This window comes from Pelophylax lessonae (assembly GCF_965119305.1).
Source record: "Pelophylax lessonae genome assembly, chromosome: 10".
Lineage (NCBI taxonomy): Eukaryota > Metazoa > Chordata > Amphibia > Anura > Ranidae > Pelophylax > Pelophylax lessonae.
In genome coordinates, this window is record NC_138777.1 from 96,592,017 (window position 1) to 96,610,205 (window position 18,189).

At 43.4% G+C, this 18,189-nt stretch overlaps 1 protein-coding gene across 1 annotated transcript in view; it reads left to right on the forward strand.

The window, feature by feature from the left end:
• CAPN1 (calpain 1) overlaps nt 1–18,189 on the forward strand; it is a 145,251-nt gene that overhangs the window by 85,518 nt on the left and 41,544 nt on the right. The window contains exons 11-13 of the mRNA XM_082271169.1: nt 9,100–9,272; nt 14,679–14,690; nt 17,347–17,558. Coding sequence (XP_082127295.1) covers nt 9,100–9,272; nt 14,679–14,690; nt 17,347–17,558 — 397 coding nt within the window. The remainder of the gene's footprint in view (nt 1–9,099; nt 9,273–14,678; nt 14,691–17,346; nt 17,559–18,189) is intronic.

Consider the following 18,189-nt stretch of genomic DNA (forward strand, 5'->3'; position numbering starts at 1 on the left):
GAACCAGTGCTCTAAAGCCTCGTACACACGATCAGATTATCTTTCGTCCTTTTTTTGTTGCATGTTAGTCTCATATTGAAAGTGAAGAGGTTACTTTCATACGAAAATTCCCGTACGACAGAATTCAACTTCAGAAGTGATGTCATGTGTTGAATTGTTTTGTATGTGTTGTTTCGTTTCTGAGCATGCCTAGTCTTGCTATTACGATTTTTTTCGGACGAAAACTGTACTGATTAAACTAAAATCAGATGTTGTGTTGACGTACAATAGAAATTTTATACCCTGCACATCCAGTTTTTGTCATCCAAAAATTTGTAATCGGCTGTCGAAAGCACGATACTAACAATCCGAAAATCGACAGATCGTTCGTCGGACGAAATTTTACTTCCGATTTTCGTATCGTGTGTACGGGCCTTTACCCTCCCTTCTTTCTTCTCCCTTACAGGCAGATGATCTTGAACACACAGGGTTTTTGTAGTAGCAGCAGCACTTCTGTGAAGAGAAGTTACTGATGTGCCATTTATACATATTTGTTGTACATTCCTGCTAAAATGAAAATGCACAATATACTTTTGTAAAGTAAAATATACAGGTAGCATTTGCTTTTATCAGCAGACTAGCATTGCCTGAATTTACAGTAATGTAAAATATAACAAAAACTCTATCAGAGCATGGATAATGGGTAAAGGCAGTGCTATTAAAGAAAAGTGCAAAAATTCAAATTATTTATATGCAATCCTTATGTGCTAGTAGAAAAATTTCAAAGCAATCCATCAATAATTCATAGAATAAAATATTTAGGTAGGCATAAAAAAATCATTAAAAACTAAATGTACAAAATGTTTTTAAATATCAGCGAAGTGCTTAAAAACATAAAGTGCATGACATATAAAGTGCAATACAGAAAGTTCAAAATGTCAAAAGTGCTCCACCCTAAATGGCTATTTTCAATAGTGCTCCATCCACAATGATGAATAAATGGTGGTAGTGCAAATAAGTTTCTGCTCAAAATAAAAAAAAAGAAAAAAAAAACAGATGTGCTACACCCAAAATTGATATTTTTATTATCCGCCATCCAAAATAATGAAATCCACAGACAACAGTGCCTTGTGATTGCCTGTCTGGACAGATATTACTTACCAGAAAAGATGGACATTTATTATTACAAAGGTCTTCAGCACATTTATAAAGTGCACAATAAAGGCAAGGCTCATCTCCACGTCTCCTCCTCTACTCACCAAGTAGGTTCAAAATATATATAAAAATTACGGAAAAGGGAGGCTCATCGCATTAAACCAAGGCACACTTACATTTGCAGGTGCCCAACATACAATGGCATTATTACATAAGACTTGGTCTCATAGAGGAGTGCCACCAACCCACACAGGTTCTTGAGCTGGCATAGTTCCAACACTCTAACCAGATGTTTGGTACCTGGAAGTGATGCCACAGATGAATCATCCCTGGTTAGAGCGGTGCTGGAACACACGTCTGGATGTGGTGGAGGAGAAGTGGAGATGAGCCTTGCCTTTATTGTGCACTTTATAAATGCTCTGCAGAACTTTATCCAGTGTATATGGGAAGCAGGGATGAGCTCAGGCCAAATTTACCTGTAAGCGGTCTAATCCAACAGCCAGTCACAGGCAGAGGAGACCCAGCAGTGCACCCATTGCATAATAAGCTGTCAACTTTAAAAAATTCCAGATGGGATTTCTTGGGTGGGTTTGTACCAATGTCCGGAGCTCATTGTGGAGGAGATCGGTGATGGTCTAATGCTGTGCTTAGCTCATGCTGCAGACAAGGGGAACCACAGTCCAGGGAGAATGGGAAGTTGTGCGGGGAAGGGCTGTGGGCTATATTGTGGGATAGATGTCCATTTACTATTGAACTCCGCCTCACTCACCGCTGACCTCTGAAAGCCGCCTCACTCACCACTGACCTTCTGAACGCCGCCTCACTCCAAAATGGATTAAATTTAATATTTTACTCAAAATTCTACAAACAATACCCCATATTGACAACATGAAAGAAGTTTGTTAAACAAATCACATGTACAGTGGGTACGGAAAGTATTCAGACCCCCTTAAATTTCTCACTCTTTGTTATATTGCAGCCATTTGCTAAAATCATTTAAGTTCATTCTTCTTCCTCATGAATGTACACATAGCACCCCATACTGACAGAAAAACACAGAATTGTTGACATTGTTGCAGATTTATTAAAAAAGAAAAACTGAAATATCACATGGTCCTAAGTATTCAGACCCTTTGCTCAGTATTTAGTAGAAGCCCCCTTTTGATCTAATACAGCCAGGAGTCTTTTTGGGAAAGATGCATCAAGTCTTTCACACCTGGATTTGGGGATCCTCTGCCATTCCTCCTTGCAGATCCTCTCCAGTTCTGTCAGGTTGGATGGTAAACGTTGGTGGACAGCCATTTTTAGGTCTCTCCAGAGATGCTCAATTGGGTTTAAGTCAGGGCTCTGGCTGGGCCATTCAAGAACAGTCACGGAGTTGTTGTGAAGCCACTCCTCCGTTATTTTAGCTGTGTGCTTAGGGTCATTGTCTTGTTGGAAGGTAAACCTTCGGCCCAGTCTGAGGTCCAGAGCACTCTGGAGAAGGTTTTTGTCCAGGATATCCCTGTACTTGGCCGCATTCATCTTTCCCTCGATTGCAACCAGTCGTCCTGTCCCTGCAGCTGAAAAACACCCCCACATCATGATGCTGCCACCACCATGCTTTACTGTTGGGACTGTATTGGACAGGTGATGAGCAGTGCCTGGTTTTCTCCACACATACCGCTTAGAATTAAGGCCAAAAAGTTCTATTTTGGTCTCATCAGACCAGAGAATCTTATTTCTCACCATCTTGGAGTCCTTCAGGTGTTTTTTTAGCAAACTCCATGCGGGCTTTCATGTGTCTTACACTGAGGAGAGGCTTCCGTCGGGCCACTCTGCCATAAAGCCCCGAGTGGTGGAGGGCTGCAGTGATGGTTGACTTTCTACAACTTTCTCCCATCTCCTGACTGCATCTCTGGAGCTCAGCCACAGTGATCTTTGGGTTCTTCTTTACCTCTCTCACCAAGGCTCTTCTCCCCCGATAGCTCAGTTTGGCCGGACGGCCAGCTCTAGGAAGGGTTCTGGTCGTCCCAAACGTCTTCCATTTGAGGATTATGGAGGCCACTGTGCTCTTAGGAACCTTAAGTGCAGCAGAAATCTTTTTGTAACCTTGGCCAGATCTGTGCCTTGCCACAATTCTGTCTCTGAGCTCTTCAGGCAGTTCCTTTTGACCTCATGATTGTCATTTGCTCTGACATGCATTGTGATCTGGAAGGTCTTATATAGACAGGTGTTTGGCTTTCCTAATCAAGTCCAATCAGTATAATCAAACACAGCTGGACTCAAATGAAGGTGTAGAACCATTTCAAGGATGATCAGAAGAAATGGAAAGCACCTGAGTTAAATATATGAGTGTCACAGCAAAGGGTCTTAATACTTGGGACCATGTGATATTTCAGTTTTTCTTTTTTAATGAATCTGCAACAATGTCAACAATTCTGTGTTTTTCTGTCAGTATGGGGTGCTATGTGTACATTCATGAGGAAGAAGAATAAACTTAAATGATTTTAGCAAATGGCTCCAATATAACAAAGAGTGAAAAATTTAAGGGGGTCTGAATACTTTCCGTACCCACTGTACATAAGTATTCACAGCCTTTGCTTAATACTTTGCTGAAGCTCTTTTGGCACCAATTACAGCCTCAAGTATTATTGAGTATGATGCTACAAGCTTGGCACACCTATTTTTGAGAAGTTTCTTTAGTAACAGGAGTCGTTTAGTAACAATAGTCAATCATTAGTAACAGGAGTCGTCCCGGAAGACTGGAAATTGGCAAATGTCGTGCCCATTCACAAGAAAGGTAGTAGGGAGGAATCGAGCAACTATAGACCAGTGAGTCTGACATCAATAGTAGGCAAATTAATGGAAACCCTATTAAAGGATAGGATTGTGGAACATCTTAAATCCCATGGATTGCAAGATGAAAAACAACATGGGTTTACTTCAGGGAGATCATGTCAAACAAATCTTATAGATTTTTTTGACTGGGTGACTAAAATAATAGACGGTGGAGGTGCAGTAGACATTGCATATCTAGATTTTAGTAAGGCTTTTGACACTGTCCCACATAGAAGACTTATCAATAAACTGCAGTCATTGAGCATGGACTCCCATATTGTTGAGTGGATTAGGCAGTGGCTGAGTGACAGACAACAGAGGGTTGTAGTCAATGGAGAACATTCAGAACAAGGTCATGTTACCAGTGGGGTACCTCAGGGATCTGTACTGGGACCAATTTTGTTTAATATCTTCATAAGTGATATTGCAAAAGGCCTCGATGGTAAGGTTTGTCTTTTTGCTGATGACACAAAGATATGTAACAGGGTTGATGTTCCTGGAGGGAAACGCCAAATGGAAAAGGATTTAGGAAAACTAGAAGAATGGTCAGAACTCTGGCAACTGAAATTTAATGTGGATAAGTGCAAGATAATGCACCTGGGGCGTAAAAACCCAAGGGCAGAATATAGAATATTTGACACAGTCCTGACCTCAGTATCTGAGGAAAGGGATTTAGGAGTAATTATTTCAGAAGACTTAAAGGTGGGAAGACAATGTAATAGAGCAGCACGAAATGCCAGCAGAATGCTTGGATGTATAGGGAGAGGTATAAGCAGTAGAAAGAGAGAAGTGCTTATGCCGCTGTACAGAACACTGGTGAGACCTCACTTGGAGTATTGTGCGCAGTACTGGAGGCCATATCTCCAGAAGGATATAGATACTCTAGAGAGAGTTCAGAGAAGAGCTACTAAACTAGTACATGGATTGCAGGAAAAAACTTACCAGGAAAGGATAAAGGACCTTAACATGTATAGCTTGGAAGAAAGAAGAGACAGAGGGGATATGATAGAAACATTTAAATACATAAAGGGAATCAACTCGGTAAAGGAGGAGAGCATATTTAAAAGAAGAAAAACTACCACAAGAGGACACAGTTTTAAATTAGAGGGGCAAAGGTTTAAAAGTAATATGAGGAAGTATTACTTTACTGAGAGAGTAGTGGATGCATGGAATAACCTTCCTGCAGAAGTGGTAGCTGCAAATACAGTGAAGGAGTTTAAGCATGCATGGGATAGGCATAAGGCTATCCTTCATACAAGATAGGGCCAGGGACTATTCATAGGATTCAGATATATTGGGCAGACTAGATGGGCCAAATGGTTCTTATCTGCCGACACATTCTATGTTTCTATGTTTCTATGTTTCTATGTTTCTCCCATTCTTCTTTGCAGGACCTCTCAAGCTCCATCAGGTTGGATGGGGAGCATCGTTGCACACCCATTATCAGATCTCTCTAGTGATGTTCAATCAGGTTCAAGTCTGGGCTCTGGCTGGGCCAATTAGGGACATTTACAGAGTTTATACCTGTAGCCACTACTTTGTTATCTTGGCTGTGTGCTTAGGGCTGTTGTCCTTTTGGAAGATGAACCTTCGCCCCAATCTGAGGTCCAGAGCGCTCTGGATCTGGTTTTCGTCAAGGATGTAGGAAAAAGGAATTAGGAAAACTAGAAGAATGGTCAGAACTCTGGCAACTGAAATTTAATGTAGATAAGTGCAAGATAATGCACCTGGGATGTAAAAACCCAAGGGCAGAATATAGAATATTTGACACAGTCCTGACCTCAGTATCTGAGGAAAGGGATTTAGGAGTAATTATTTCAGAAGACTTAAAGGTGGGAAGACAATGTAATAAAGCAGCATGAAATGCCAGCAGAATGCTTGGATGTATAGGGAGAGGTATGAGCAGTAGAAAGAGAGAAGTGCTTATGCCGCTGTACAGAACACTGGTGAGACCTCACTTGGAGTATTGTGCGCAGTACTGGAGGCCATATCTCCAGAAGGATATAGATACTCTAGAGAGAGTTCAGAGAAGAGCTACTAAACTAGTACATGGATTGCAGGAAAAAACTTACCAGGAAAGGTTAAAGGACCTTAACATGTATAGCTTGGAAGAAAGAAGAGACAGAGGGGATATGATAGAAACTTTTAAATACATAAAGGGAATCAACTCGGTAAAGGAGGAGAGCATATTTAAAAGAAGAAAAACTACCACAAGAGGACACAGTTTTAAATTAGAGGGGCAAAGGTTTAAAAGTAATATGAGGAAGTATTACTTTACTGAGAGAGTAGTGGATGCATGGAATAACCTTCCTGCAGAAGTGGTAGCTGCAAATACAGTGAAGGAGTTTAAGCATGCATGGGATAGGCATAAGGCTATCCTTCATATAAGATAGGGCCAGGGACTATTCATAGGATTCAGATATATTGGGCAGACTAGATGGGCCAAATGGTTCTTATCTGCCGACACATTCTATGTTTCTATGTTTCTATGTCCCTGTACATTGCTGCATTCATCTTTCCCTCGATGCTGACTAGTCTCCCAGTTCCTGCCGCTAAAAAACATCCCCTCAACATGATGCTGCCACCAACATGCTTCACTGTAGGGATGGTTTTGGCCAGGTGATGAGCGGTGCATGGTTTCTTCAAGACACGACGCTTGTCATTCAGGCCAAAGAGTTCGATTTGTTTTATCAGACCAGAGAATTTAGTTTCTTATGGTCTGAGAGTCCTTCAGGTGCCTTTCGGCAAAATCCAGGTGGGCTGTCTTGCCTTTAACTGGGGAGTGGATTCTGTCTGGCCACTCTACCGTACAGGCCTGATTGGTGGAGTTCTGCAGCGATGGTTGTTCTTCTGGAAGGTTTTCATTTCTCCAGGGAAAAACTCTGAAGCTCTGTCAGAGTGACAGTTGGATTCTTGGTCATCTCCCTGACTAAGGCCCTTCTCCCCTGATCTCTTAGTTTGGTTGGGCAGCCTGCTCTAAGAACAGTCCTGGTGGTCCCAAACTTCTTCCATTTACTGAGGATAGAAGCCACTGCGCTCATTGGGACCTTCAATGTTGCAGAAATTTTTCTGTAACCTTCCCCATATCTGTGCCTCGATAAAATCATGTCTTGGAGGTCTACAAACAATTCCTTGTACTTCATGGCTTAATTTGTGCGTGGACATGCACTGTTAACTGTTGGACCTTAATATAGATACGTTTGTGCCTTTTCAAATCATGTCCAATCAACTGAATTTACCACAGGTGGACTCCAATCAAGTTGTAGAAACATCTCTAGGATGATCAGTGGAATCGGGATGCACCTGAGTAAAATTTTAAGTGTCCTGGCAAAGGCTGTGAATACTTATGTACATATGATTTTTTTATTTTTAATAAATTAGCAAAGATTTCAAACTTTTTTTCACGTTGTTATGGGGTATTGTTCATAGAATTTTGAGGAAAAGAATGAGTTTAATCCATTTTGGAATAAGGCTGTAACATAACAAAATGTTTAAAAAGTGAAGCACAGTGAATATTTTCTGGATGCACCGTACCTGTGTTTATCCAGAGGATTCCTGAGCATAAGTTCACTGACACTACCACCCCACCCCCACTATTCTGACAAACCAATCCCCCCCCCTTCTCAGCTCCCAGCGGCAAGAGGAGAAGCCAACTTAGGCTTTGAATGCTGCAGAGGGATGGGAAGGGAGGGGGGGGGGGGAGTCAGAGGACACAGGGGAGGTTGTCAAACCCCACAGAGAGCTGCAGAGGAGAAAGAAAAAGTGCAGCACACAACACAGGACAGCTGAGCTTCTGGTGGTAAGGAGAGAGCACAGCCTGCCATGCTGCCTCACATTCTGATTTCAGTGTGATGACAGGTTGCTATGGAAGTGGAGGCACGTGAAAAGTGTGCATGCTCTAGCTTGCTGCCGAGGTTTGTGCCCCTTTGCCAAGTGTAGCCATGTGTGCAGGGGAAGGAGGAACTAAAAAAAGGGGTTGGAGTGCTGGAGTTGTATCCACCCCATCTAAACTTTCAAACACAGGATGGACCGTTACAAGCTCCTTCCTGACCCTTCGTGTACATGTACTGCACAAACAAAAGGAGTTAGGAAAGGGAAAAAAAAGTAAAGAAGCATTAGGGTATTATGTACTGTTTATGTTTGCTTTTCTATACTTCTCATCTGCAAATTCACAAAAGATGGGGGCATGGCCATACAGGGCCTCTAAGCAGGTAATATTTAACAGCAGTTTTTCTAAATTTTAAATGAATAGTGACCCATTTGCAATGTCATAAAACCACTTCAAAAAGTGTATTTTACTCCACCTAAAATTGTGAACTGTCTTCATGAGCATTACTTCCCTATTGTAAAGCTAGCTCATCCCTAATGTTCAACCCTAATATGACAAAAGGTCAAAAGGTGCTTGAGAGTATATAATTATTCAACTTAATCGTTCCTTTCCATCCACTTCTCATCTGTCAGCAATAGGTGTAAAAAAATGGAATCTACAGTGTAATACTATTTTTGTAAACTTTAATACCATTAAACAATGTTAACAGTATGCTTTGTAAAGGAAACCAGAACTCCGCTACATAGTATTTTACCAAGCCTGCTTATACATCAAGGAACAAAGAAATAAAATGCAAATAATAGATAATAGAAATTAATAATAACACTAATAAGATAATAAATTCCCAAAAATAGTTAAATAATAATCTATACATAAATAATACCCCAACAAAATATTTATCCACCCTAATAATCTCCTCTAAGCATTAATATATGAAAAACAATGTATTCGTCCGGAAGCAGTCTGTGTCATAGATATCCCCTGGTCTGCTGCTTTGATAATTTTCTCTTCAGATTAGTCCCTCTCCAGTGTTTTTTATCTTTTCCTTACCTCAAAAAAGCAAAACTACTAGGTACTTTTTTTTTTTTATGATGCTAGGCTGAAAGCTTTGAAACATTGATACATAATTCACCTTTTAAAAAACAAATCAGATCACATGATGGTACAGCTGTTACAATGTCTAGGAAATTGTTGCCAAGCTGTTGACAAGTCAGTAACAGTTGAGCTGATATTTGTACTGATTAGCTGCTGATTTATATTTGACTCTCAAGCTAAATTACTCCCCTCCTTTTTATCATGATACTTTTCCTTCATAGCTACATTCTGGATTAACCCTCAGTTCAAAATAAAGCTGGACTATGAGGATGAAGATGATGAATATGGCAGTGAAAAAGGCTGCACCTTCCTCATTGCCCTTATGCAGAAACACAGAAGAAAAGAGAGAAGATTTGGAAAGGACATGGAGACAATCGGTTTTGCCGTCTATGAGGTATTGTAGCCGACAGTGTTCAGTTTTAGGATAGTATTTAGGATACTTGGTGTGACATATTTATATACAAAAATAGGATGAATTCACCAATAAAAGACAAATACGAGAACATATAGATCAGAGGTAGGCAACGTCGTGAGCATAGTGTGCCGAGTGCCAGCTACAAAAAAAAAAAAGGCCAACTTTACCCACTCAGTAACAAGAAAGGATTTTTACAAAGTAAATGCTATAAACTACTTGAATAATAATAAGTAATGAATATTGAGCTTTTCACCTTCTGACCCCAGATAACCCCAATTCCTGCACCTTGACACCTCAGATCACTACAATTCCTGCACCTTCACACTTCAGATCAGCCTAATTCCTGCACCCTTACGCCTCAGATCAGCCTAATTCCTGCACCTCCATGCTTCAGACCACCCCAAATCCTGCACCTTCACGCTTCAGATCACACTAATTCCTGCACCTTCATGCTTCAGATCACACCAATTCCTGCACCTTCATGCCTCAGGTCAGTCCCAATTCCTGCACCTTTATGCCTCAGATCTGTTCCAATTTCTGCACCTCTAAATTAGTAGTTCCCAGCCAGTTAATTGTCAGTTCAAATTGAGAGCAGGCAGCTTGGGTCATCTAACTCAACACCAGAACACTAGGACCAGATCTAGCTTGTGTGGGGAGGGAGTAAAAATGTCTAAGGGGGGGCAGAGGATGAAGTCAACAGGGCAGATGACAGTGGTCAGTAGGGAAGACAATGGGGTTATCAAGGCAGAAGATTGAGCCACTGCTGGCAGGGAACAGATTTTCTCCTCCCCACACTTTAAATAGCAGAGTTTGGATTCTTTTACAGACACAACCTCGATCTTGCACAGTGAGAGGCAGGTTGTTGCAGCTGTGTTGCTTTTCCAAACAAAGGATTTACCACGTCAGCATTGCAACAGCCATCTACACACTGTGCAGATCGAGATTGTAAAAATAATCTATTCCCAGCTGTGTGCAGTATTGATAGTAGCATCTCTGCTGCATAGCCTGTTTCGAGGCTGAGTGCAGTTTGTGCATAGAAGAAGAGCTTACCGACCCGGGCACAGCATCCATGCTGGGGGAGGGCAGCTCATCACCCTTTAGATCCGGCTATCCTCAACACAGCTTCAAAGGTGGCTGCAGGCAACCCAAGTGAGGTGGGCAGGAACAGAGGTGGGGCGGGAAATTAAGTTATAAAAAAACAGCCGTGCGCTCTCCTGCATAACCATCTGCAGCTAGTTTTGCTGACATATGGGAAGGCTTCCCTCGCGAGGCATGCATGCCGGGGGTTGCCGACCCTTAATATAGTTCTAAACTTTTTAAAATACTGAAATGTGTAAAAGTTTGGACCATATGTTCAGAACAATTATTTCAACCAAAAGGAATACATTTAGCAAAAGGTTCTTTATTTAGAGAAACCTGTACTGTAGGCCCTTGCACTACATAGTCTAAGGTAAATCGAATGGAAATTGAAAAGGAAAATTGTATAATGGTTGGCCAGTTTTAGTTGCCTGGCTGTCGTGCTGATCGAATGGCTTCAATTCTTTGTCAGTCACCTGGAATAAATATGCAGATCAGGAGTTCCGACTTCATGTAACGCATACTTCTTCTGGTCTATGCCTTCAATTGTAATTTTTAATATTATACCAAATGCAGTGGCGTGCCAATAGGGGGGGCGGGGGAGCGGTCCGCCCCGGGTGCCACACATTAGGGGGGTGTCAGTGTGTCAGGGAAGATCAGGGTGACACCCGGGGCCGGCCGCCAGACTGCTTCCATCGCGGAGGAGGAGGAACTGTTTAAAGCAGGGAGGATGTGAGAGACTCACTGTCACTCCCGAGCCCTGAATACACAGCGATCGGCGCTGCCGCAGTTTACTATGCTGGTTAATGAGAAGGCGATTGGTTGCTCGGACCGCCTATCAACCAATCACCTGCTCATTAACCAGCATAGTAACTTCTGCAGTTCCCGCCGAGGCGCCGATCGCTGTGTATTCAGGGCTCGGGAGTGACAGTGAGTCTCTCACATCCTCTCTGCTTTAAACAGTTCCTCCTCCTCCGCTCTCCTCCTAAAAAGGTAGGAGGGGGGGGGCGGGGGGGGCTTTGTATTGTAAAGGGGTTATTTTGAGGGGGGGGGGCGGGGGGCTTTGTATTGTAAAGGGGTTATTTTGAGGAGGGGCGGGGGGGCTTTGTATTGTAAAGGGGTTATTTTGAGGGGGGGTGACTTTGTATTGTAAAGGGGTTCTTTTTTTGGGGGGGTGGCTTTGTATTGTATAGGGGTTCTATGGAGGGATTTATTGTAGAGGGGTTCTATTGGTGGGGGCTTTGTATTGTAAAGGGGTTATATTGGGGGGCTGTGTAATGTAAAGGGTTCCAATGGGGGGCTGTGTAATGTAAAGGGGTCCAGGGGTACAGGGGATGTGTAATGTAAAGGGGTCCAGGGGTAAGGGGGCAGTGTAATGTAAAGGGGGCCAGGGGTAAGGGGGCTGTGTAATGTAAAGGGGGCCAGGGGTAAGGGGGCTGTGTAATGTAAAGGGGTCCAGGGGTACGGGGGCTGTGTAATGTAAAGGGGTCCAGGGGTACAGGGGCTGTGTAATGTAAAGGGGTCCAGGGGTAAGGGGGCAGTGTAATGTAAAGGGGTCCAGGGGTAAGGGGGCTGTGTAATGTAAAGGGGTACAGGGGCTGTGTAATGTAAAGGGGTCCAGGGGTAAGGGGGCAGTGTAATGTAAAGGGGTCCAGGGGTACAGGGGCTGTGTAATGTAAAGGGGTCCAGGGGTAAGGGGGCTGTGTAATGTAAAGGGGTCCAGGGGTAAGGGGGCTGTGTAATGTACAGGGGCTGTGTAATGTAAAGGGGTCCAGAGGTAAGGGGGCTGTGTACTGTAAAGGGGTCCAGGGGTAAGGGGGCTGTGTAATGTAAAGGGGTCCAGGGGTAAGGGGGCTGTGTAATGTAAAGGGGTCCAGGGGTACAGGCAGTGGTGGGATTCAGCCGGTTCGCACCGGTTCCATAGAACCGGTTGCTAACTTTCTGCAAGTTCGCAGAACCGGCTGAATCCCTCTGCGCGTCTACGCAGGACAATTGAATGTCCCGCGCTCGGGCAGATGTGGCAGCCGGGGGGCGGAGCAGTGCGGCCCGACCCGCCCATTCTGTGCCAATAGCGAATGAGAATTCGCTATTGTCACATGATCCTCCTCCTGGCCAATCAGGGAGCGGGTCCTCCCGCTTCCTGATTGGCCGAAAGGCAAACACCGTGCCATTGGACGAGGAGGAGGCGCCGCGGGAGGACTTGGAGACGCGGGGAGCCGACTGCGAGACCGTCCGTGAGGTAAGTGCATGGGTCTCGCGGGGGGGGGATCGCTGGCGCTCTGCAATTGGGGGCAATGCTGTGGCTGGCACTCTGCAGTTGGGGGCAATGTTGTGGCTGGCGCTCTGCAATTGGGGGCAATGCTGTGGCTGGCGCTCTGCAATTGGGGGCAATGTTGTGGCTGGCGCTCTGCAATTGGGGGCAATGCTGTGGCTGGCACTCTGCAATTGGGGGCAATGCTGTGGCTGGCACTCTGCAATTGGGGGCAATGCTGAGGCTGGCGCTCTGCAATTGGGGGCAATGTTGTGGCTGGCACTCTGCAATTATTGGGCAATGCTGTGGCTGGCACTCTGCAATTGGGGGCAATGTTGTGGCTGGCACTCTGCAGTTGGGGGCAATGTTGTGGCTGGCGCTCTGCAATTGGGAGCAATGCTGTGGCTGGCACTCTGCAATCATTGGGCAATGCTGGGGCTGGCACTCTGCAATTGGGGGCAATGCTGTGGCTGGCGCTCTGCAATTGGGGGCAATGCTGTGGCTGGCGCTCTGCAATTGGGGGCAATGTTGTGGCTGGCGCTCTGCAATTGGGGGCAATGTTGTGGCTGGCGCTCTGCAATTGGGGGCAATGCTGAGGCTGGCGCTCTGCAATTGGGGGCAATGCTGAGGCTGGCGCTCTGCAATTGGGGGCAATGCTGTGGCTGGCACTCTGCAATTGGGGGCAATGCTGAGGCTGGCGCTCTGCAATTGGGGGCAATGTTGTGGCTGGCACTCTGCAATCATTGGGCAATGCTGTGGCTGGCACTCTGCAATTGGGGGCAATGTTGTGGCTGGCGCTCTGCAATTGGGGGCAATGTTGTGGCTGGTGCTCTGCAATTGGGGGCAATGTTGTGGCTGGCGCTCTGCAATTGGGGGCAATGTTGTGGCTGGCACTCTGCAATTGGGGGCAATGCTGAGGCTGGCGCTCTGCAATTGGGGGCAATGCTGAGGCTGGCGCTCTGCAATTGGGGGCAATGCTGTGGCTGGCACTCTGCAATCATTGGGGGCAATGCTGTGGCTGGCACTCTGCAATCATTGGGGGCAATGCTGTGGCTGGCACTCTGCAATCATTGGGGGCAATGCTGTGGTCACTGTGCATTGAAAGGGGGGCACGCTGGTCTCTCTGCATTGAAAGGGGGGCACGCTGGTCTCTCTGCATTGAAAGGGGGGCATGCTGGTCACTGTGCATTGAAGGGGGCATGTACACTGGTCACTGCATTGAAAGGGGGGCACGCTGGTCATTCTGCTGGGAAAGTCGGAACTGGTTACTAAAATTTTTGAATCCCACCACTGGGTACAGGGGCTGTGTAATGTAAAGGGGTCCAGGGGTACGGGGGCTGTGTAATGTAAAGGGGTCCAGGGGTACAGGGGCTGTGTAATGTAAAGGGGTCCAGGGGTAAGGGGGCTGTGTAATGTAAAGGGGTCCAGGGGTACAGGGGCTGTGTAATGTAAAGGGGTCCAGGGGTACGGGGGCTGTGTAATGTAAAGGGGTCCAGGGGTACGGGGGCTGTGTAATGTAAAGGGGTCCAGGGGTAAGGGTTCTGTGTAATGTAAAAGGGGGTCTCCATACATTTTACACATGACACGTCAATGTTCGTCGCCTGGGGGGGGGTGCCAGATATAGGATCCGCCCCGGGTGCCAAATGCTCTAGGTACGCCCCTGACCAAATGTATTTTGTGACAACAGTTTGAACAGAACTTTACCAAAGTAGGGATAGGAAAGTTATAATACAATTCAATACAAGAGGATTAGGAGGGCCTGTCATATGACAATTTACAATCTAAAGATAATTAGGCCACAGGCAGCCACAACTAGCATTCTCATAAGGAGATCAGTAATGGTATCTTACATATTTTTTTCAATTCTCTTTTGAACACTAATTAGAGATAACAGGTTTGCCCTAAATTCAGAGACAAACAGTTGTTGTTTTTTCCCAATATTTCATCTGTAGAGTGATATGTCTGAAAAGGCCTCTTTAGGACTGTTGTAGCTCTAAAATATACATAACTGATAATGGAGCTTATTCACAATTTGCATATCTGTTTTCTTTCCACAGGTCCCCAGAGAGGTATGCAAACTTATGTACATGCAACTGATGCTAAAGATAAGTTGTTGTATTTTTATTGGATCAACTGAGCATCTAATAATTCACTGGTGTCCTTTGTTCTCCTAATATTGCTGGTCTAGCACTCTTCTGGCTACTTTCCTTGCTTTCTTTCATTCCTTATTTTTCATGTTTACCATGCCCTTTTCAGTTACTTTTTTCTTTTACTTTAGGACGGAGTAAGGGAAAGGGAAGCATAGACACTTTTCAGTGATGACTAATCTCATTTCTTGTCATAGGTTGTCAAAGACACAAAATTAGGCTTCTGTTGAAAAAATCTTTAAGTGAAATGACACTTTTGTTGAGAGAAACAAATCTTCAATTTTTTTTTTTGTTTTTTTTTTTTTTTTTTTTTTTATAAATTGCAAGAAGTTTAGGGAGCCTAGTTGCAGATTCTTAACTGCTTCTTTGTAAATAATATGTTTTGCAGTAACCTTTACAAACTGAGGAAGAAGTCAGTGTCTTTCTGCTTTATTACATTATTAGTCCAATTGTAATAAAGAGAGAAGCACTGCATCCTCATCTCCCCATGTAGTCATATGGTCAGTATATCCCCAAAAAGATGACCACCTTACTGCAGTAAAACTAGGGACAGTAGTTGGCTTACCAAATATTCTACCTCAAGCACTGTGTAGGCTTTTGATATAATTTTGATAAAGCCAATCACTTGTGCAAGTAATGAGTGTCCTGTTCCTTTGTTGCAATTAAGTAAAATTGTAATGTTTCGGCAGGAATTAAAATCTTAGTTTACTGGAGATTAAAGTGGGAAATTATTTTTTCAATAATTTAGGTTTTTTATATATTGTAATTTATTATATAATACCTCTGTATTGTCTCAGTTTTCAGATTTATAAAGCAGAAAGGGGAAAAGGTGAAGTCAAATGTGTGGTTAGAGGAATTGGATATTTTTCTTTTTCTTTAAAAAAAAAAAATATTAATGTATGGCCAGCATTAGTAAGTTGTCACAGGGAATACAGGTCACCATTAAAGGATTACCCTGACTTTTTGTTCTGGGGACAATTTTTTGTTTTCCCATCACTTTCTGTCTTGGTGACAATGGTCCCTAAGACCAGACCACAAAATAAACTTCAGAAAAATTCTAAATCTTCTTCAAAAAGTTTTGACTTTATGTACATTTTAATAAAAGTAGGGGCACAAAGGGGTTTATTTACTAAAGGCAAATCCACTGTGCACTACAAGTTGAAAGTGCACTTGGAATTGCAGGCACTGTAGATCTGAGGGGGACATGCAAGGGAAATAAGAAAAAACTGCATTTTTGCTTGCACATGATTGGATGATAAAAATCAGCAGAGCTTCCCCTCAGTTCTACAGCGACTGCACTTCCAACTTGTAGTGCACAGTAGATTTGCCTTTAGTAAATCAACCCCTTAGTGCAAAAAGGTATTCATTGGTATTCATTGCTGTCTGTGTCCCTGTTTGGGAGATTGTCTATGAGTTTCTCTATCAGCGTCAGTGGTCACCGGGACAAGAAATTAGGAAAAACGATCAAATAGGACACAGCCAGCACCTAAGACCCAGCAGAAGTTTTCTCCCATCTCTACTATCCAAAACGAAATATTTTGAGCTGCAGTTTCACCTAAAATGCTTACTTCTTAGGCTCCATGTACATGGGACGCTGGAAATGGCCGTTTAGGAGCAGTTGGGCCTTTTTTTCAGAAGCCCCTGAACCCACCTACATTTTATCTTATCTGTCCATGTACACAGGGTCGTTTACAGTCATTTGCAGGCAGTTGCGTTCAGGGACTGTTTTTAGAACGCAATTATTTGCTTTCGAACATGTGTTTCCCCGCGTTTCAAACGCACAAATGCGTCCAAACACGTCCAAACGCGATGACCCGCGTTTAGCGTTCGCGTTTTTCCATTTTAAAGGGGAATAATTTTTTTGACCTCCTAGGAACGCTTCTAAACGCAAACGCCGCTAAACGCCCACTAAACGCGGGTACAAACGCGACCGAACGGACGTTTCAAACGTCCTAAAAATTCCAGCATTCAAAGGGACTTTTAACAACGTCCCGTGTACATGGAGCCTTAAAGTCCCTTTCTCGGTTTTCATACTTTTTGTCTTCTTATAGCTGTTGCTAATCAGTTTTGTTATTTTTGAATACTTAAGCAAGCCATAGATGGATCAAAACTGAGTCAGGTCAGCAGGAACCGGCTGAATTTTGAGCCATCTATGGGCAGGCTGGTTGTACTGAAGTCAATTTATCATTTGACTTCAGTATAACCAGTCTGTCTTTTTTTTTTTTTTTTTTTCGAGCGATTACTGCTGGCAGCTATAGCCACTGGCAATGATTGTATTCCGCGGGTGGAGAAGGCTTCTTGTGCTTCCCACCGGAAAAATACAAAAGCTCTGTGGGAGGGATTTCCCTATCCAAATGGACTGTGTTGATAGGGAAATCAAGAAATTTACTTTCGGAAAGAAAATTGCATATCGTATTGCTAGCCTTATTCTTTCTTCTTTTATTGCCATTTCTATATTGTTATATATATGTGAAATATATCCATTTGTCATCCAACTTTACTTTTTAATGAATTATATATTTTTTTTTCTTACTGTCCTTCCTAGCCATCCTCAAAGTAACATAATATGTCCCCTTAGTTCGTAGGACAGTCAGCTGTGCATCTCAAGCGTGACTTCTTCCTAGCCAATGCATCACGTGCACGTTCCGAGCAGTTCATTAACCTGCGAGAAGTCAGCACCCGACACAAGCTTCCTCCAGGGGAATACATAGTAGTGCCTTCCACCTTTGAACCCAATGTTGAGGGAGACTTTGTCATTAGAGTCTTTTCAGAAAATCGACATGGTACTGTGTAAGTAACAATGGCAACTAAAGATCATGAGCAATGTAATTAAATCAGTGTAATTTAGTCATAATGAGGAAAAGGTGCCAGCTTGTCATTAAAACCCCACTCTGGGATAAAACTTTTTTACACCCTTCTTACTCTCCTAACTTATGTTAAGTCTTTTTTCAGTACTCTCCTTAATCCCCCCAGCTGAGTCCCTTACCGTTGCCGCTTCTAATGCAGGGGACTGCTAATCCAGAGCTGCGCTCCCCCTAGAGTGGGGCTTTAACGTTGTGATAACTAAAATTTGTTTTATACCAGGAAACTAAAATACATTTTAACGTATCCAAAATCCATTATATTTTATTCCTCGATTATTGCCTTTATAAAATCACAATAAATTATTGTATGTAATTATTTTTTATGCAATACGTTTGAGATGTGTAGGGAAAGGGGGCAGTTGGATGTTATCTTCCCCCATACCCAGAAGTACTGGGTTTAAGTTGGCTTTCTGGTAGCATTTTGGGATAGTGGGGGAAACAAGATACCAACTAAAGTAGATCTTAACCCAATTACTTAACTCTTACAGTAAACTGTAAGATCTAACATGATAATGTGAATAAAAGTATTTTTATCAAATATAAATTTTATTCAGGAA